The sequence below is a fragment of the Hibiscus syriacus genome, unplaced genomic scaffold (assembly GCF_006381635.1).
Source record: "Hibiscus syriacus cultivar Baekdansim isolate YM2019G1 unplaced genomic scaffold, ASM638163v2 tig00110339_pilon, whole genome shotgun sequence".
Taxonomy (NCBI): domain Eukaryota; kingdom Viridiplantae; phylum Streptophyta; class Magnoliopsida; order Malvales; family Malvaceae; genus Hibiscus; species Hibiscus syriacus.
This window is the reverse complement of record NW_024062692.1, coordinates 833669-856183: the sequence shown is the minus strand read 5'-3', so window position 1 is coordinate 856183 and position 22515 is coordinate 833669. Positions and strand designations below refer to the sequence as shown.

Here is a 22515-nt window from a genome sequence, read left to right as displayed (position 1 = left end):
GTGGGAATTAGTTGAATTACCACCATGCAAGAAAGCTCTCCACAACAAGTGGATTTACAGGATCAAAGAAGAGCACGATGGGAGCAAACGCTACAAAGTAAGATTGGTTGTCAAAGGTTTTCAGCAAAAAAAAGGTATTGACTACAATGAAATTTTTCTCTCCAGTCGTGAAACTGTCTACAATCATACTAGTGTTGAAAATTGTAGTTGCAGAGAATCTACATCTTGAGCAGTTAGATGTGAAGACAACTTTCCTTCATGGTGATTTGGAGGAAAAAATCTATATGATGCAGCCAGAAGGCTTCATAGAGGCAGGCAAGAAAAAACTGGTATGTAGGTTGAAGAAAAGCTTGTATGGTTTAAAACAAGCTCCTAGACAGTGGTACAAGAAGTTCAATAGTTTCATGAGTAGCAGTGGTTTTACCAGATGTCAAGTAGATAATTGTTGCTACATCAAAAGGTTCGACAACAGCTTCATTATTTTATTATTGTACGTTGATGACATGCTCGTTGCAGGCTCAGACATGCAAGATATTATAAAATTGAAGCAAGAATTGTCGAAGCAGTTTGCTATGAAGGATCTGGGCGCTGCAAAGTAGATTCTTGGAATGAGGATTAAGAGAGACACAAAGTCGGGGACTCTGATGTTATCACAAGCTGAGGACATCAACAAAGTACTTTCCAGGTTCAACATGCAAGATGCTAAACCAGTAAGTACACCTTTAGGTGCTCATTTTAGACTCTCCAAAGAACAATCACCAAAGACAGAGGAAGAACGTGCACACATGGTGAAGGTGTCGTATGCCTCAGTAATTGAAAGTCTGATGTATGCCATGGTTTGTACCAGACCAGATATTGCTCATGCAGTGGGAGCTGTTAGCAGGTATATGAATAATCCGGGCAAAGTACATTGGGAAGCAGTCAAATGGATCCTCAGATATCTATGGGGTACCACAAACAAAGCACTTTGTTTCAAAGGTGGAGATACGATACTGACAAGCTATGTAGATGCCGACTTAGCCGGAAATGTTGACATCATAAAGAGCACAACAGGGTATGTCTATACTCTAGGATGTACTGCAGTGAGTTGGGTTTCTCAACTACAGAAGATAGTTACTCTCTCCACAACTGAAGCAGAATATGTCGCTATTACAAAAGCCAGCAAGGAGATGGTTTGGCTCCAAAGTTTCTTGGACGAGTTAGGCAAGAAACAATAAAACAATGTCTTGTATTGCGACAGTCAAAGTGTTATCCATTTAGCGAAAAATCCGTCTTTTCATTCCAGAACGAAGCACATACAATTGCGATATCATTTTAACCGGTCTCTTCTGGAAGATGGGATTTTGAAACTTGAAAAGATTAGTGGAGCTCAAAATCTGACAAACATGTTAACAAAGGCGGGGACTACGGACAACTGAAGTTGTGTTCAGCTTCAGTTGGCATACTAGAATAACAAGACTAGAAATGCTGATGCACTGATCGAGGTGTGAAGACAGATTAAAATCAGTATTCAAGTAGGAGATTGTAAAGTCAAAATAGGAGACAAATGTGGGACTGAAGCAAATTAGGGGTTGTAAGTCAACAATTGCAGACCATTTTTTCTATGGGATTTGCAGAAACTTGTTCGGTGCAAGTGGTGCATTAATGCACCGAAAAATTTGGTCAAAAAGGAGCATGATAATGTTGATTTTTTATTATAAGATAATCACACATTTAATCATTGTACTTTAGGGTATTTATAAGATTAGTCCTTAAGGTTCAACTATAAATACCCTAACTCATTTAGCTTCAATATCATCCCAAATCATTTCTTTCTCCCAATACTAGAGAGTTTTCTTGTGAGTAGTGAGTGTTTTGTAAACACCTATAAATTTTCTCTCTGAGTAAAAGATCTGCAACAGTCCGAAGACGTAGGCATAATTGGTTGAACTCCGTTATCAATTTCGGGTATTATTTTCCCGTTTTTATTTTTCATTCTCACTAATCTGGTTATAGGGAAATTACTCGTTTAATCATTTATTTCCCAACAAGATGGTCATCGGCAAAAAAACAAATGTGACAAAGGGGAGCCCGATCTTGATAAGCGAAAAGGAATCTAGTCATTGAACTGCACGACATGATTGATGAGATGGCTCAATCACTCTATTATTAAAATGAAAAGGTAAGGAGATAGGGGATCATCTTGATGAATACCTTTTTCAGGAGTAAACATCGGACTGAGATCACCGTTCCATTGAATTTGCATAGTTACTGACGAGATACAACTCATTATAAGATTAACAAGGGCGATCGGAAAGGAGGCCACCAAGAGTGTATCACGAATAAATCCCCATTTAAGATTGTCAAATTATCCTTCTTCAACCTCATAGAATGCATGACCTCTTGATTAATAATAATATTTTCCTGAATATTTCGCCAAGCAAGAAAGGTAGTATGGTGTTCTCCAACCAATTTCGGGATAATATTTTTTAACCCATCGCATAATGATTTTTGTAACAAGCTTGTAAAGGTTTGAACAAAGGCTTATCGATCGAAAATCATTAAACCCTTCGGGGGAAGTAGTTTTGGGGATAAGTGCGATGATGGTGCGACTCATAGAAGAATCCAAAATAGAATTCCTGAAAGTGTCTTGAATTAATTTACAAATGGAATTGCCAACAACATTCCAATGCTTTTGAAAGAAACTGGCTTAAAGACTGTCAATTTAGGGAGCCTTTAACGGAACCATATAATTTAGAGCAGCCCAGATTTCATCGGGCAAAGGGACAAAATCCAAGAAATTCTTATCTTCATCAGAAAGCCGTGAAAAACAACCCGTAATCGGGAAAGAGCCATCCACTCTATTATTATCATAGAAAAGAGAACTAAAAAGTTTGGAAGCAGCCTCTTTAAGATCATCGTCATTGTTGCACCAATCCCCGAAGTCAAGTTTAAGCATCTTTATCTTATTTTGTCGACGCTTTGCTATGGCGTTAGAATGAAAATATTTGGTGTTACGATCACCAAATTGAACCCAATCAGAAGTATATTTTTGTTTCCAAAGGAGTTCTTCTTGATCAAACAAATGCTCTAAATCTTCCAGGAGTTTAGCTTCAAGTTTCGCGAGATTGGCATAGCGATGTTGATCCAACCGGCGTTGGACACCTCTAAGTCGAGCCATAATAGTTTTCTTGCGTTTGCCAATATAACCAAAGACATCTTGATTCCAAACCTTAGCTGCTTTAGAGAAATTTACAATGGTTGTAGAGATTGGCAAGGAGTTATCCCAAGTCTCCCGAAGTAAGCGATCAAAATCAGAATAAGATAGACCAACCTGAAGAGGAATTGTGCATCACACCAGTAACCATATCGTTGTAAAAGGCAGTGGGCTTTTCAGTTACAACATCATCACAATCCATACACTCTAGAGGCGATGCAATGGTGGGATCTGGTGGTTCGTGGGGAAGAGGGTCGCGTCGATAGGGTTTTTTCAAATCCCTAGGAGGCTTTAGGGGTTCCGAGGATTCAGGAGCGTTTTCCATGTTTTTTCTTAAGACGCTTTTTTTTCTAACTGATCTGAAAATAACTATTTTCTAAAAGTATTTACTTATCTTTTGAAATACAAAATTTCTATGAAAATAGTGTAAAAAATTGGCGATTTTTCCCCAAAAATCACCCTATACCTATATATTTTCTCTGTCAGGCACTGTTCAGGCTATATTTCCCGATCTAACACCATTTTGCAGAAAAACGCCCCTTACAACACGCTTTAGGTTGATCTGGCGCCACGTGGGGTAAGGCACGCCCCCTGCAGCGCGCCTTGTTAAACGTGTAAAAAATCCGGATGTTAATTTTGAAAATATTTTTAAACTCGTGCCTAATATGTAATTAATTTCTGTTAGAGTGATATATGTGTAAAAACGCCAACTTTATCTATTTATTTTTTTGTGATATTATTTTTAAGAATAATTAATAATGTTTATTGACTTTTAAAATTAATTATTTAAAAATAATAAAATAAAATTTTAATTACAATTGAGAGATCAAATTAAATATTATTCATTTTTTAAATAAATAAATATGAATAAAATTCAATAAAAATATAATGTAAAGCTAAAAAATATCACATCTATATTTAAAATATTCTTTCTAATATTAATTTTAAAAAATATAAAATAAATATTAAATTTTAATTTTAATTTTATTAAAAATGAATAAATATTATTAATTGTTGTTAAAAAATAATAATTAATGATAAGACAAAACAGTTTTTGTGAAAATTGAGCAGAAAATATCAACTCTTTGATCGGATGTTTATTCGTGGTACAATTGAGTTGATACTTAGACAGCAGTTAGACAATTTTAAGATATTGACTTTGTATGATCGAATTTTCATTCGATTCCTATAGCTTTCCATACCTACGACTGTTTAACAATCATAAACTTAACTAAAATAAAATTTTAATTACAATTGAGAGATCAAATAAATTATTATTTTTTAAAAACAGTTAATAAAGTTTATTCATTTTTAATAAAATTAAAATTTAATATTTATTTTATATTTTTTAAAATTAATATTAGAAAGAATATTTTAAATAAAGATGTGATATTTTTATTAAATTTTATTCATTTTATTGCATTTTTTTTAAAAAAAATTGAATAATAATTCATTTGATCTCTTAATTGTAATTAAAAGTTTATTTTAATATTTTTAAACAATTAATTTTAAAAGTCAATAAACATTATTATTAACTGTTGTTAAAAATAATATAAAATAAATAAATAGATAAAATTGGTGTTTTTACATAAATATCACCATAACAGAAATTAATTACATATTAAGCATTATTTTTAAAATATTTACAAAATTAACACCCGAATTTTTTACACGTTTAACAAGACGCATTGTAGGGACACGTCTTATCCCACGTGACGTAAAGCACGGTGCAGGGACGCACCTTTCTGCAAAAGATATTAGATCAAAAAATATATCATAAACGATGTCTAACAGAGAAATATATAAGTGTAGGGTGATTTTTTTTTAAGAAAATAGCCTCAAAAACTGTAATATATTTAATGTAAGCAAAAATCAGAGCAAACAACTATTACTGTAAACGTCGAATCTGTCGGTAAAAATAAAAGATAAAAATAAGTGATATATAAATTAAAAAAGTAAAATTCATATGGCCATTTCTAATCCAAATTAGATCTGCTTGTTTTTCGCTCCCAATTCTGAGAAACGATTTCCCAATAGTTCTAAGCTTAACAACTTAGAGTCATTTGATGTTTCTTTCATGTTGATATTTGATTCTTTCATTTATTATTGATTTTATCATATGTAAATCTAGGGTTCTGGTGGTTCGAGATCTGTATTTTCCAAAGCTTAATTTTTTTTTACAGACATTAGGTTCTAGTTTGGTTGGTGAGAAAGATGAGGGAAAGTTTTGGGATGATTATTTGTTGTGATAGGTTTTTGGGTTTTTCTTTTTCTTTGTTCCAAGATTCTGGGCATGAGATTTTTATTAAATTTTGTTGCTAAACAAGACAGCTTTATGGTTTCCTTTGCATTGGATTCAATGATTAGTAATGACTAGTGTTTCTTTGTATTTTGCTGCACATTATCATACATGGTGAATTCTGATGATTTATTGCTAGTAGTGTTCCAAATAACTGAGTTCTTACTACAGTATTGAGTTTATGGGTATTTAATTTTATGTTGGAAATTTAATAAACCTTTTTGTTTACTTGATTGGATTCTACTCTTAAGATCAAGGATTTAGAGTTGATATTAAATGGAGGGAATTGGGGGCGACGACACATCAGTCTCGACACCTTTGCCTCAATGGGGACACAAATGCTTGGAGGATCTATCAGTTTTATCTGGATAAGACTACTCCTCATACAACATATCGGTGGATTGGAACCCTTGTTATAGTAATTATCTACTCTTTGCGGGTCTATTATGTTCAAGGGTTTTACATAGTTTCATATGGCCTTGGAATCTATTTGCTGAATTTTCTAATTGGGTTTTTGTCTTCTCTGGTTGATCCAGAACTTGAAGTTTCTGATGGGCCTTTACTACCAACAAAAGGTTTTGATGAATTCAAGCCATTTATTCGTAGGCTACCTGAGTTTAAGTTCTGGTAATTGAAAATTTATTGGTTTCTATGTTTTACACTTGATTAGAAGATGTTTCAAAATAAATGTCTTCCATGATTGAATGAATACCGTTTTTCTCAGTTTAGATCGTCTACTCTCGGGGATTCGAGATCTGGGCTTAGATTTGCGATAAGGTCATTCAGTTGATGCAAATCTAAACGTTGTCGCCGCCTACAGTCGTCTGTTTGCGACACCGTCTTAACCGAGCTCAGCATAGAATCGCGACCTTTACCCCTCTATCCTAGTGTCGAGATTCCTTGATGTTTTCCATGAATCTGCCTTGAACAGCTTCAACGAGACCGGAACTCGTCATTAGGGTTGGCAATGGATCATAGATGGGTCGGGTGGAGCTTCATCCGCCCCATCACCCGCGGTCCAAATCTACATCCACACCATCTATCACCCACCAATAATTTCATCCATATCCGCTCCATCCATCATTCGCGGGTGGAGCGGGTGGAGCAGGTGGAGCGGATGATACTATGAACGAAACCTATTTTTTACATCCTAAGCTCAAATTCTTCTAACATTCATAGAAACCAAACATTGATACTCAAACATTCATAGAAACCAAAACATGAACAATAAATTTTCATCAAATTCAAACAAAAACAAAATGGAACACAGTTTATATAGTCCTGTGCACTATGTTTGTGATACATTTTTCAAGTGAATAGATGCATCATGTATTGCCTTGTACACCAAATATAATCTTCAAATCTTTATCAACAAACTTTCACTTCTCAAAAGTCCTCTCCAACCTAGTATCAATAGGGATAAACCAATATTAAAAAATTAGACATATTTTCAATGGGATAAAAGTCAGAATTAAGAGAATAATAATATTTACAATCATCCGTTTATTTTTTTAATATATATATATAATATAATATATATACATATGGATGGGATGGATGGATATATTAATGGGTGGATGGATGCTGCGGGTGATGGGTCAAAAAAATTTCATCCATATTCGACCCAACCCATCACCCGCCAATCATCCGTTTCACAGAGGGTTTTCATCCATTTATTCGGGGCGGGTGGGTGGATAATCCACTCACCCATAGATAATTACCAGCCCTACTCGTCATTTTTCCACAGTAGTTTTGCGCCGATTAAAATGTCTGGTGGCATCATCATCCCAACTGGTTCATAGCGTCTAAAACTCAACTGCTAGGTTATTCCGACGTCTCTGTTTTCTTAGACGTCGACGTGGGTGTTCGAGATTCTATGATTTTTGCTCTCGGTCTGTCCTATTTCGTTCAAGGGGTGTTGTACAGCGTAGTGTTTCTGTAGCACGTTGTTTGAATTCCTGTTAATTTTTGTGCAATTCTCACAATGTTCCGATCTCCATCGGTAGCTATTGGACCATCTCGGATCCGAGGTATGTTGTTCCCGTGGATTTTCAACGCCTACTCACCTTTGGGTTTAGCCAAATGTGAGGCAAGACTAAGGTTAAAGGCTCCGTCCGAGACCTTTGCTTCAAGGTCGGCAGCTACAAACCGATTACATTTTCTACAATCTCGGCAGAGTAACAAAATTTGTGTGGACTGTAAAAATAAAAATCCACAGTGGGCTTCGGTAACATACGGTGTTTTCACGTTCTCAGAGTGTTCCTGTAAACACCAAGGCTTAGGTGTTCATATCTCATTCGTTCAATCTGTCAACATGGATTCGTGGTCAGATATCCAGATCAAGAAAATGGAATCGGGTAGCAACGACAAGCTCAATGCTTTTTTGGCACAACATGGTATTTTTAAAGAAGCTGATATCGTGTCTAAGTATAACTCTACTGCTGCGAGTATTTAACTTGATCATATGCAAGCTCTCGCTGAGGGCCGTGTATGGAAGAACCTAGCTGTTGTGAAGGAAACTGTCAATGGTGGTTCTGGAGGTAATCAGAAGCAATCGGCAAGTGCTTCTACATCAGGAAATTATCAAGGTAGTAGAATGGGAGGTGTTAAGGTGAAGTCGAGGTCGAGTGAGGACAAGTATACGAGATCCCGATTGGATGTTTCGTCGACGAAAAATGAGACTTTTTTGGCTAGCAAAAAGGCGGATAATAAAACTAGGCCTGAAGGTTTGCTTCCTTCACAACGAAGGAATTATGGGATTGGGAAACTATCTTTAGTAGAGGCATCAGTAGCTCAACCTGCCAAAGATGTTGTCCAATATGGAACCAAGGAGTTTATAAAAAAGGGGTGTTGTGGTAACAAGTCTGGTGAAGGAGTAAGAATTGGGAGAATCAAATTTAATAATTGGTGGAAGGAAGGCCATACAAATGTTCGTAATGGGTACAAAAGTGGATGCTTCACGTTATTCATTGAAAAACCTACCAGAGAAGATCCATTGGAAGAGATTTGTATCTTTATTTTGCACTCACAGTCATGTAATTGATGCCTTCATTCCTAACAAAAGAAATTCGAAAGGGGTTCATTTTGGGTTCATTCGCTTTGCAACAATTGAAGAAACAAGGAAAACGATATCAAAGATGAATGGTGCTCATATCTACGGCAGCAAAATTAGTGTCTCTTTGGCTAAATATAATCCTCGACAGTCTTATTGGAGAAAGTCCTCGACGGTTGTTCAACGTAAGTCTAGGATGGAAGTTGTTTCGAGGAATAAACACTTGAAGTTGAGGGTGTTGTAGACGAAGATAAACTTCGCGTGTTGAGTAACTGTCTTGTGGGGTGGTGCAAGAACTTTATTAAAATCGGTAATCTTGCTAACCAAATGCAAGCCAAAGGACTCGCTGGTTTAACGTTAATGAGAGCTGCTGGAAATGTAGTTCTAATGGTTTTCGAAGACTCCGCTTCGTTGAGTAGTGTGCAGAATAATAAATTAGAAACTCTTGCAGAATGGTTTTCCAAAGTTGAAGCTTGGTCAGAGAGTCTGGTGGTGGCGTGCCGTCGTGTGTGGTTAGTTTGAGAAGAAGTTCCTTTTCACGCTTGGAATTGGGATACTTTCAAAAACATTGCAGTTAAGTGGGGAAAATTATTAGCAATCGACAACAGCTGTGAGTTTCCATCGTCTTTTGATCGAGTAAAAATTCAAATACTCACAAATGCTCAAATGAGAATTGATGAGTTGTTGGAGTTGAAGGTCGGTGCTAATTTCTTTAAAATAATGGTGCTTGAATTGATCCTTCCTTCAAACCAAATTCTTAGGTCCCTGAAGATTGCGATATTTCATTAGAACTTGTTCCTTCAATTGGATCGTAACTGTCCTGGAGCTCTATTCAGAGGCGTTTCTTTTAGTTTTAATGGTTGCAAGTGTTGGTTTTCGGTTCTGTTATGTTCTTTTGCGTTGTTTTTCTTCCTTCTGATTGAGGTGTAATTTAGAAATCGGTTTATTGGCTTTGGGGCTTTTTGGTTGACGATGGGAGATTTTTAGGTGATATGGGTTTTTGTAATGGTTTATATTCCCATATGTGGGTATTCGGTGTTTTCACAAGTACTGGGTGTTCTATTTAATAAATTATGAGGCACTCTTTTCTTCCTTCCAATGTTCTTCAACATACTTCTTAGTATGTAGAAGAATACGAAGAGAGTTTTTAATGAGACCTCTAACTTTTATCAAAAAAAAAAAATGATTGGTTTCTCATTTGTAGGTACTTTATATGTTTCAGAAATAATTTACTGGTGGTGTTTGTTTGCTTTTGTTTGTGTGATTTGATTTATTGTGGAACCATCTATCAAAGTTTCATTGACCTATCTCGGCCGAGTAAAAATAGATCTATTTAGGCTTAGTCAAATTCACCATCTTATAGGTGAGAACATGCCCTTTATCATTTACCTTGTGAGGCCTATTGGTGGTCTTTTATACTTTTTCATAATTTATCAAACTTGGGTAACATCGGTGAAAGATTTGAGACATTTACTTAAAGATGGCTTACTTTACTGTGGCCATGATTATAATTAGCTTGTACTCAAATTAAATTAATGTCTTAGTTTTTGTTGTTTGTGTTTGACTTTTCAAATCTCATCACAGAGTTGGAAGAAATTATTATAAAGATTTGCTTTGAGTTTTCTTTCCTCTCTTAACTTATTTCAGTGTAAGATAGTGAAAATTTTTCTTTGACATGAACCTGTTTCCAACACTATGTTTGGAATCAAAAGTAGTGAAGGAATAGAAAGAAAAGGAAACGAGGGGAAGGCCAAGGAAAGGAAAGGATTATGTATTATCTTGTTTGGATGGTCAAAATTAGTGAAGAAAAGGAAAGGAAAGTAAAGATTCAGATTTTTCTGTTCTGCCTAGTCTCTCTATAGCATACTTGCTGTTCTAGAGTACAATAATTCTGGCATGACTATCTCTAACATTATTGTATTATGTGCTCAAACAAGGACCAGTAGTGGTGGTGTTCTACTTGAAGTTTCTGGTTCTGGAAATGCAAGAGAATATACTTGAAATCATTTGCTGTTGTCTATCAAATTCATTAGCTGTTACCTTGTCATTGTCAATCACTCAATCTCATGCATATCACTGTTCCTTTAGAATGTAGAACCTCTTTTCTATATATTTTTCAGCTTCAAAAAGTAATTGTATTTTTAGAATACAAATGTGATACTACTGAGTGGCCTTTATTTTCTTGCTTGAGATCGATTGAATTTGTGATTAATGAATGGATTTTTAAGTGTTGATAATACACCTGTTTTATGATTTTCGTAGGTACTCCATGACCAAGGCTTTTTGCTTAGCATTTGTCATGACTTTCTTTTCAGTATTTGATGTTCCTGTCTTTTGGCCTATATTGCATTGTTACTGGATTGTTCTCTTCCTCCTTACGATGAGGCGTCAGATTGCACACATGATCAAATACAAGTACATTCCATTCAGCTTTGGAAAGCAGGTCAGCTTCAATGAGAGGAAAAAAAAAACTTATAAATGCAGCCATATCAGCAAGCTCCTTTTGCTTGTACTTTTAATTTCTAATGGCAACTGTAAGTCTCCAATATATCTCTGCTTGTAAGCTAACAGCATTTTCTTCTATTTGGACAGAAATACACTGGTAAGAAAGCTTCCACTAGTAGCAATGGCTCCCGTGGGGATTGACGTTTGGCTGTTAATAGGGCAAGTAAATGACCTGGTAGAAAATTGAAAAGTTGAATTCCGATGATAACTGATTTTCACCTCTATTGTTTGATGCATTTCTGTTATGGATCTTTCTATATGCAGTGGATATGAATACAAGTTATCCATGCGAAGAAGTGGCGGTACCCGTTACCAAAACATCATTGTTTATACTCATGGTGTTGAAGAATTTGTTCAAAATTTTTTGTACAACAGATATGCTTTCCCTCCAATGTTAAATTTTACTAGCAGCTAATTATTAGTGACGAAAGACCATATTTCTTATGAGGAGCCATCGCCGGAATATGCTAGGCCTTTTTTGGGTGTACTCTTATGGTTAATTACGATGAATACATTTTCTAATGATTCCTGTTATTATTTTTAAAAGATTACTACAATGTTTTTTTAAGTGAACAAAATATAACACAAATTTACAATGTTAATCAACCAAGTTCCACACCCTAAAATCCAAGTCCTAGGATGGTTAACTACACTTGGAGTGAACTTTTACCTTGATGTTATTTTTTTTTTTGGATTAAATTGAGATAAGTATAAGGTAATATCTGTTTGAAGGTAACTCTAAATCATTTAATAGTAAACGATCACACTCCTAGTATTCATGGTGTTCGAACTCAAAATCTCCAAGAAAAAGAACAATTCATTTACCAATGAGGTCACTTGATTCGTGTTACCTTGATATTGTTAGCTTCTTTAATGGCGGGGATGATATTGTCTTGATCAAATAATTGAGCGTGATTCACGGTTGATATCACCATGTCCACCTGTTTTATCACCTTCACCAAGCTTTCATGATCTCCACACACATTTTATTTTATACTATTCATTTTTAAAGTCGATTTTATTCTTATTAATATTATAAATTAAATTCACATTTTAAATTATACAATTTAATAAAAAAAATTAATTAAAATATAAATAATTTATATATTTTATTTTAAATAAAAATATTGTTAATTAAACCAAAAACATTCAATTTAAGACTATATATATAATCATCAAATTATAAATATGAATAAAGAAATTTCAAAATTTAGTTTAAGAATATACAAATTCTTAAATTCATTTTTTCTTTTAATATTGTATAAGCATTCAAGGTCGGCTTATTGACAAGTGGGGATAGACATCTCAGTTTTGATCCAGGTGACAATTGGGGGTACAAATCCCGTGAATCTACAAACGACGTATATGGATAGCACCATCGCTCCCATTCGGTTGCGTGACTTCATGGTTCCTGGTTAGGCTCGATGGAAATCTAATCTAGTTCGACAAGTCTTCACTCCTGCTGATGCTACTATCACCCTCAATTCTCCGATTGCTCACATCACTTCCGATGTTATGACATGGTCTGGGCACTCATCGGGTGCTTACTCAGTTAGATCAGGATATTCATGGCTGTCCAGGCAACATCGTCCTCAGCTACAAGCGTCTCGATTGTAGTTATCTCTCTCTCGCCTCTCAACGTTACCTCGTGTGCGATTGTTTGGTTGGAGAGCAGCACACCAGGCTTTGCCGGTCGGTCGTCGCCTTTATCTGGCAGGAATTTCAGATGGTCACTGCAGTCTTTGTGGTGCGATGGAGGTATCGATGCTACATGCATTATGGGACCGTCCGGAGGTCCTTACAATCTTCTCTATGGCGGGATTTCCATCTTAAGTGACTAACCGTATTTTTCTATCTTGTGGTGCATGGTTGAAATCTCTTTTGGGACTACAGGATATCCCGACCTTTACCTCCCCCGTGGTGCTTCTCTCCCAAATATGGTATAGACGCAACCTTCACGTTCACGACGGTTGTATTCTGCCGGGGTAACACTTGGTTGCCTCAAGTAGAGCCATGCAGGTAGCGTATAATCGCGCGAATTCTCCCTCTACGGTAGTCGGGTCTCTTACTACATCCCCTGACCATTCTTGTAGATGGTTAAAACCACCAATGGGCTATGTTAAACTGAATGTTGATGGAGCTTGTCCACTTGATACTAGTTCTTTGGCAGTGATGGCTATTCTGCGGGATTCCAATGGGTTTCTGTTGGCAGGCCGGGCTAGTTGTATCGAAGGTCCTCACGATGCTGGGTATGTGGAAGCACAGGCCATTTGTTTTGGTTTTCGATTCGCAGTGGAGTTGGGTTATTCTCAGGTTTTGGTTGAAAGTGATGTATTTAATTTGGTTAAACAATTATTGTACCATAACTCTGAGTTGTGGATTCCAACCCTGCTTACAGCATTCGATCCATCTGCCGCTCGGCTAATGGAGCAACATACATGTTGGCCAACCTTGCGTCTTCATCCTCATCGACAATGTTTTTTTTACATATTATCCTTTATGTCTATCTGATACTATTGTAAATGATGTTATCTTCAATTAATGCAGTTGGCTACTCTTTTTTTCTTTTTTAGAATTAAAAGAGGGTTTTAACAATATATATATGAAATCTAGTATAAGCTATTAACGAAATGTAAGATTTGCTCAAGTAGTTTGGCGCTATCAAATTTTGTATTTGACCATGGTTCGAATCACACCATACCATTTTCCCCTTTTTTACTGGTTAGGGTGTACATTAAAGGGGTATGCAAAAAAATCCGATCCGTTTTTCAATTTTCGGATAGTTCGGATCGGGTATCCGAATTTTTTTCCGAATTATTGGATCGGATACGGATCGATAAAACCCATGTTCGAATTATCCGAAAACCCCAAAAAAAAATGGGCTATATTCGACCCATTGTTTATGTACTCCACCTTAGCGCATTTATGTACTCCACGCCGACCCAAGGCTGTTTGTACAGTCATTTCCCTGTTTTTCGTCGTCCTCTTCATCTCGTTATCTATCTTAGAATTTTTCGACGCCCTTCAAAGCATTTCTCTTTCAAGATTTTAGTTGTTGCTACTAACAATTTTCACCATTATCAAAAGCTCGGTGAAGGTGATTTTGGATATGTCTATAGGGTAAGATCTAACCACTGAAACTCTTGTTTGGTTGCCTAGAAAATGGAGGGATAACTTTTGCTTAACTTGGTTTGCCCTTTGATTTGTTGAATAGTTATAGATTCTTTAAATGACGATTTTTTCTACTACTTTTTAGGTATTCAAAGTTTCAACTTTTGCATATAAAAAACATGATGAACAATAAATACTGCAAATGCCTCCATTTCTCCCTTGAGATTTGTCTAATCTCATATGCTAAGAACAAGAGTCAATGCACGAAAATTTGAAATCAAAATGGCACAAGAAACTCGATAATTTTGTTGTTAGTTCAGTTGGTTCATTAAACCTTCCTTACTTTTCTAGTTGTTAGAACTTTTACCAAGCTTTACAATCATTTTGCGCTTAAGTTGTTTTCTAGTTTCAAAATGTTGATTTCTCTTCTTAATCAACCTAGACGGTAAAAAATTTCTTGTACGTGATTATTTTTATAGGGGAAACTATATGATGGAAGAGAGATTGCAGTGAAGAAGCTATCTCATAGCTCAAATCAGGGTGAAAGGGAGTTTGAGAACGAGACTCGGTTGTTAGCTCGTGTGCATCACCGCAATGTTCTGAATAATGGCTATCCCTTGTTCCCATATGTAATGAGGTAAGGAGGAGGTAAGATAGTAGGCTGCCCCAACACCAGGTTGAGAGCAGCTTCCGTAGAAGACCTCCGAATTATGAAATGCCCTCCATGGGACTCGATCCCACGACCTCAAGGTTGTGAATCTTTTAGGTTATTGTGTTCATTGTTAGGAAAAGATTTTGGTATACGAGTTCATCACCGACGAGAGTTTAGACAAGCTTCTTTTCAATAAGTTTCCATAATTTCTTTGCGGTTATCAGCCTTTTAAAAACTATACGATCTTCGTGTTCATTGTCGACCCAGAGCAGTTTGTACCCTCATAAATTGATGAACCAAGTGTTCCATGTTTTCCAAACATTTAAACTTGCATATTATAGCTAACAGTGGTGTAAACAGATTGTACTGATCTGTCCACACACGTCTTAGCAAAACAGTGTGGTATAATGCAAGTATCGTCATTTTAATTGTAGTGAGCATATAATTACATAAATAAATTGTTAGAAAACAAGTAAATATGAATATTTTAATTTCTATTAATTGTTTTTTGTAAAAAAAAAATCGAATTTGGATCCGGATATTTGGATATCAGATCCAAAATTTCGGATATTTGAATTTTCAGATATCTGAAAATTCAGAGCGAATAATATCCGATATCCGATAATACACATCACTGCTTTCCTTCCCGGGACTTTGGTTATTTAATTGGAGAATTCAATCATTATTATTTTGACAGTAGTAATAATAATTCAATATAATGTAATTAGCAATCATAAAAGGCAGTACATTGTGTCAACACACATTTTCATCCTACTAGGATTCAAACTCCTAAAAATAGGATAAAATTTTGTTAGGATTCAAACTCCTAAAAATAGGATAGAGTTCTACTAAGATTTAAATTCCTAAAGATAGGATCCACAAGCACTATAAATAGTCATTGTAAATCACCATTATAACACACGATTTACACACAAAATATAGAGGAAAGCACGGGAAGATACAAAGGCAAAACTATTGTAAAGGATTCGAAAAGGAAATAAAAGGTAGCATTTTCTTTTTTCTTTCTTTTGTATGTGCACGTTATTTTTCTTGAGATTTGGTTCGAATAACCCAAAACGTGGGTTGCGCCGATGACCAAAATGGGTGGGGTTTCGAAGTTTCGAACCTAGATCTACCCCGAGGCTTATTTTTAAAAACCGGTTTGATTTTCGGTTAAAGGAGGGGAAGAGTTTTTTAAAAATCTATATTAGTCCCTTTATTTATTATATGGATATTTTATTCATTATTTTATTATTCATGTTATTATTATATGTATATATATATTAAATTATTTTCATTTATTTTTTTACTATATTTTATTATTATTATATATATATATATTTCTTTAATATTTTACTTATAAATCTAATATTACTATATATAATTATTACTTTACCATTTTTTTCTTATCTTACTTATTTATTTTATTTTCCCTTGTATCTTATTGTTTTCTTTACCTTGTTTATCTAACACATTTCTCGATTTTTTAAAGGATATTTTCAAATCAATCAAGGGTAAGTAATTAGGATCGAAACTTTACCTTTTAATTTAACTTGTTATTTTCTTAATTAAGACAACTGGAAATTACGTAGTACCGAAAGGGCGGTTCAAGGGTGCTAATCCTTCCTTGACCGTAACCGACTCCCGAGCCCGACATATTTCTGGTAAGACGCAGATCAGGTAAGAAATAGGGTATCCGATCAACCCATTTATTTTTAAATAAATGATCGGTGGCGACTCCAATCCACATTTTTCTAAGTCGAAGCCCAATTCCGGGGACTAACTGAAAGACGGTTGCGACAGCTTGGCGACTCCGCTGGGGACACAGGTAAGTGAGTCAGGCTAAGGTAATTTCCAGTTGTCTTTTTAACGAAAAGGGTAAGTTTAAATTTTAAGGTAACATTTCGATCCTTATTACTTACTTTTGATTATATTTTCGAGTAAATAGTTGTACTGACCGTTTTTTAATGATTTCAGCCCTTAAAGATTTTTCATCCAAAGGCTCTATACCCGAGCTCCGAACCCGTTTAAGTGGGGGTGAAAGCGACGCCTTCGTGTGAATTTATTCATCGTATGGGCCTAGCAAGTAACCTTCGGGATTCATATACCTTATGCCTTCATGTGAATTTATTCTCCGTATGGGCATAAGGGAATGTGTCCTCTCGAGTTTAACTTAGTCCACACAAGCCTGTGATGGGTTTAGGACTAAAGGTCTGGTAGGCCCAAGGAGGCACCAGCAAGGAGAACTCGGGTACCGTTTTTTAGAACCTAACCCAGGAGACTATGGAGAAATTAAGCCTACCCTGAAACCACATTCCAAAACCTATGACGTTTTTTAACCTTGTTGTTTTTATGTATTTTACTTATTTATTTTTATATTATTATTTTACTAACCTTTTTACCTTTGTGCTTGTTTTATAGCATTTTGCATCATAACAAGAGGTTACTGATCCCTGAAAAGGTGTTTATTACACAAAATAATCTGAATTAATGGACAAAGGTGTTGTAATACAAGAGACTAAGAACCCTGAGGTACGACTATGGTCCGAGAAGACTCAGAAAGAAAAGGGAGACAACCTTCAAGAAAGCTATGTGTCAGAGTTGGTTAGCTACGCATCTATCAGCCTAAAACAGAATAATGTGCAAGAGCTTCGAGATATCTGGGACAGTTGGAAGAATGATTGGAAACAGAAGTTCAGCCAACGGTACGGTGACATTGCACTTTTACTTCACGTTAGGATTGATGAGCCCTTGATTAGAGCCATGGTCCAATTCTGAAACCCGGGATACAGTTGTTTCACTTTTAACTGGGAGGACATGGTACCTACTATCGAAGAATACACCACACTGCTACACTGTGAAAACATCAAACTAGGGCGAGTCTACGTTAAGCACACCAAAAGTCAGCCTTTCAAGAGTACACTGGCCAGAGACGCAGCCATCCGAGACTTCCTAGATCAAGTACAGAAGGCAGCCCGTCATCTTCATGGCCTGGCAAGGGAAGCCGGAGTGGTTCGACAAGGTATTCAACCAGTAACGGATGAAGGCAGAAGACTTGTCAATCTACTAGAAGCTATTCGGGGTTTAGAGGATTTAATCCGAGTGTACCTTTGATTATTTTTATGTCTCTTACAAGATAAGATATTTTTGTCTGAATAAAGATTATTTATAATAATGAACACTTTTTCTGGATCAGTGCCTCTAAGCTGCATACATCATGCATTGCATATTTTGCATTCTATATCTCATGTTTATTTCTATATTTTTCATGTTTTTACATTCGTATTAACAAACAGAACATGTCTCAGAAAGCGAAAGAAAAAACACCAAGTCTACCACTATAGACATTAAATACGCATCATCCGCATAATACCCGAGCAAAGAAAAGACAAATGGAGGCCAGAATGGAAAAACTCGATGAGAACATGGCAAGACTACAAAAAGAACTGGAAGATAAGATGGCTCAAAACAGTTAGAGCACTCTGGAATCCATCAAGAAAAACCAGGAATCCTTGGTCGACCAAATAGTGGCCAAGTTATCATGTTTACAGCAAGTTAGTGCAGAAGGGGGAAGTCCCTTCGAAGGGGTAACCATCTGCCGTAAAGGTGCAAACTTCCAAAACTAATCCTGATAATCATCCGGATGATTACAGTATCCCGGATTTTAATGAAGATGACAAAGCGAAAAAGATGGAAGAGGAGATCAGGATGATAGAAGATCGAATGGAGATAGTCCAAGGGGACCATGATTATTATGGAGTGGACGCAAGGGAGCTAAGCCTGGTTCCAGATTTGGTGCTTCCACCAAAGTTTAAAGCTCCTGAGTTTGAGAAGTTCGATGGGAATAGCTGCCCATCAGCCCATATCACTATGTTCTGTCAGAAGATGACAGGATATGGAGGGAATGATCAACTCCTGATCCACTGCTTTCAGGAGAGCCTATCTGGTTCAACTATCCGCTGGTATAATCAGCTCAGCCAAACTCACATCAAGACATGGAAAGACTTAGCCAAGTCTTTCCTAGAACAATATAAGAATATCAACGATATGAGACCAGACCGGGTTATGCTGCAAAGCCTGGAAAAGAAGCATAATGAGAGTTTCCGACAATATGCGCAACGATGGAGGGATTTGTCTGTGCAGGTTCATCCACCCCTGGATGAAAAAAAAAACTAGAAAGTTGTTCGTACAAACCCTGAAGGCACCTTACTTCTGGTACCTGGTGGCAATTACATCGGGAACTTTCTCAGATCTAGTTATGGCTGGTGAGATGATCGAGCTAGCTATAAAACAAGGAAAAATTGAGGGAGATATCAACAATGTCAGTACCTACAACGCCAACAAAGGTGTTACGGTCTCAAGTCCAAAAACTGTTGCAGTTGTACCGTCTAGTACTTCTAAACAAACTCAGAGAGGACCAAGGAAAGAAAAGATTTGCATCAGTCCAATCCCAATGACATATGAGGAGTTACTCCCAACGCTAGTTGAGAAAAATCTTGTGACTCTAGTTCAATCCAAACCTAGAGAGGCCCCATATCCTGAAGGTCATGATATTAACGCCGTATACAGCTATCATATTGGGAGCTCAGGGCACACCACTGAGAATTGTGGGGCATTGAAACGTAAGGTCCAAGATCTGATCGATTCAAGGGCATTCACTTTCAATATGTAATGGGGCATTCTGATCGAGAGTCATATGGGGCATCCATTAGGAATTTTATTTCATTATCAAGTATATCATCTTGTTTGAACTTGTTTTTCTTTCGTACTTCTTATGCGTGAACATTTTAAGTCACTTGACGTTTAAACATTTTAAATAAAATGCTTCATTCTTAGGAGATGAGCAAATTTTAATCTTGAATTCCTTGAATATCACCTCAATTAAAAACTATTTAATAATTGAGGTTGTAAATCTTTGACAAATGACAAGATTGAACCCTGCAAAACAAAGACCCCTTGGTCCTAATTTAAAAGATACATCAGACTACATATTTTTCTCTTACCGAGCTAAGTTTTCTCTTCTCATTAAGAGTCCATCCAAGGTTTGGTATTCAGACACGTATTAAGAGCGAACAGAATAGGGCAACTAGCATATGAGATTGCAAAACTAATTGGTTTATACCCTTGTTTATGATGTTCAGGGATGATAATGATCTTCACAGATGGAATAGTCGAGTAAGCAAATCTAGTTTAGGTCAGTTGTTTGGAAATTGAACTCTAAAGATGAGATCCCTTGACTTTCAAAAACACCTAGACTATAACAGGTTTTCTTGACAATCTTAAGAAATTAAATCCGTAAAGCTGAGCTATTCCACTAAGGCAATTGGTTATAGAGGAAACTCGAAAGCCCTGGCTTTATGAATAGATTATGTTCAAACTATGACACTGCTCGGACACTTGGTAATTCGGTGTTTGCTCCACTGCTTTTGTCAGGCCAAAGACCTTGTGATGAGATGAACCCTTCAGTGATTTGTCCCTCTAAAGCTGAGCTATTCCACTAAGGTAATTGGTTATAGAGAAAACTCGAAAGCCCTGGCTTTATGAATAGATTATGTTCAAACTATGACACTGCTCGGACACTTGACAATTCGGTGTTTGCTCCACTGCTTTTGTCAGGCCAAAGACTTTGTGATGAGATGAACCCTTCAGTGATTTGTCCCCCTAAAGCTGAGCTATTCCACTAAGGCAATTGGTTATAGAGGAAACTCGAAAGCCCTAGCTTTATGAATAGATTACATTCAAATCATGACATTGCTCGGACACTTGGCAATTCGATGTTTGCTCCTCTGCTTTTGTCAGGTCAAAGACTTTGTGATGAGATGAACCCTTCAGTTAAACCTGATAAAAGTGATTATAAGCTGTCCCTCTAAAACAATTGGTTGAACGCCCCGACTTTATGGATTCAGCTAGCCAGACAATGGCAAAATAAATCAAATTCATCTAAAAAGAAATTTTCGGTAATAATAGACTAAGGGAGTTGAGAAACACCTGTTATAGTCAAATTCACACGAGCACTCAAGAATTTCATTTTTTAGACCGATATTTCTGCACTACCTTTATTAGAAGAGCTTACGAAACTTGAACAAATGGAAGATTTCAGAGAACTGAAACAGAAGTGTTCTGAAAGGTCTGGTCATTGATTATGCTAGTTGTGTCATTTTGTTCGCCTCTGATCAAAATACCAAATCAAGAAAGAGGGGCATGCCATGATCTTCACGATAACCAAATCGATGAAACAAACCCACCTCTAGACCAACTTTTCGATCTTGATATTTGTCAAAGATTTGCAGCTATCAAAGATTAAAAAAGTGTTTGATTTTTTTGATATCCAATGAACTCATGTTTTATGATTTGCTTCAATTGTGAAACCTAGAAAGAGGTAACTTTTTCAAAAGTTCTTTTTGATATTTTTCAAAATTTTGAAAATTCGAAAGAAGAAAAGCATTTTCAAACAAGATAAGTTCTCTGGAAGCATATCTTGGAATTCAACAAATATCACTCTGAAGCTCAAGATTGAAACAGAGGCAAATGAAACCATCTTTGGGGCAAAATTTGATAAGGGAAGGAAAAATTATCTTGAGGTCTGTAAGAGTACACCCTGGTGGAAATGAAGACAAATTAAGTCAGAATGAAGACTGCACACGCAGCCATTCCCCTCACATCTCAACATATACATCAACACGTACATACATGATGAATGAAATTTGCATCTTTGAATTCATCATCATGAGCAATAAAAACCTTGATTTTTCCTCCCTTGAGGGCAAATTCAACAGCAAATAAATTTTATTTGGGCATACATCAAGCATACATCATCAGGATAGTTACATCCATATACATTTTACAAATCTTTCAGGAGAAGATGAGATTAAAAGCCAACTCGACAGATTGAAAGATCGACATTCATCTCCAGATTCAACATTTCCAATATAAACTTTGTCTCACTTAAGATAGTCTCATTTAATGCAGATGATTATCTCACTTAAATTTGTTTTTCTTAAAACATACTTTGTCTCACTTGAGATTGTTTTTCTCGAAAGAAGATTTATTTCACTCAAGATTGTTTTTCTTAAAACAAGATTTGTCTCGCTTGAGACCATTTTCACTCGAAAGAAGGCATTTCATTTCACTCAAGGTTGTTTTTTTTAAGAAGATTTTATCTTGCTTGAGATAGTTTCCCTCGAAACAGAAAATTTTGTCTCCCTTGAGACAGTTTCTCTTGAAAACATTTCCCTTGAAATTAATTTTTTCTCTCCTGAGATAGTTTCCCTCGAAACAGAAAATTTTGTCTCCCTTGAGACAGTTTCTCTTGAAACATAAACATTGAAAACATTTCCCTTGAAATGATTTTTTTCTCTCTTGAGATAGTTTCCCTCAAAACAGAAAATTTTGTCTCCCTTGAGACAGTTTCTCTTGAAACATAAACATTGAAAACATTTCCCTTGAAATGAATTTTATCTCGCTTGAGATAGTTTCCCTTGAAACGAATTTTGTCTCCTTTGAGACAGTTTCTCTCCAAACATAAACTTTGAAAACAATTTAACGAAATCTTTGAATATGTTTTCCTTCAAACAAATTTTGTCTCCCTTGAGACAGTTTCTCTTGAAACGACACAATTTGCTCGAGAATAGATTTCAACTTCACGACGAATGATGTCTAGCTCGAAGCCAAACATCCGCGATTTCAACTCCACGACGGAG

At 36.1% G+C, this 22515-nt stretch overlaps 1 protein-coding gene and 2 pseudogenes across 1 annotated transcript; all 3 read left to right on the top strand.

The window, feature by feature from the left end:
* Positions 1-5747: 5747 nt before the first annotated feature.
* Positions 5748-11586, top strand: LOC120120513 (annotated as a pseudogene).
* LOC120120512 lies at positions 7076-9682 on the top strand (annotated as a pseudogene).
* Positions 11587-12620: 1034 nt separating the features above from the next.
* Positions 12621-15021, top strand: LOC120120541 (L-type lectin-domain containing receptor kinase V.9-like). Its single transcript, XM_039140166.1, has 5 exons — positions 12621-12799; positions 12946-13071; positions 13146-13365; positions 14643-14792; positions 14950-15021. Exons 1-5 carry the CDS (start codon positions 12621-12623, stop codon positions 15019-15021), a joined length of 747 nt encoding a protein of 248 aa, XP_038996097.1.
* Positions 15022-22515: the final 7494 nt, after the last annotated feature.

Coding starts and splice junctions, on each gene's coding strand:
- LOC120120541 (XM_039140166.1), top strand. CDS start 12,621: ATGGCTGTCCAGGCAACATCGTCCTCAGCTACAAGCGTCTCGATTGTA. Junction 12,800..12,945: donor TGGTCACTGCAGTCTTTGTG/GTGCGATGGAGG, acceptor TTGGGACTACAG/GATATCCCGACCTTTACCTC. Junction 13,072..13,145: donor CCTCAAGTAGAGCCATGCAG/GTAGCGTATAAT, acceptor CCATTCTTGTAG/ATGGTTAAAACCACCAATGG.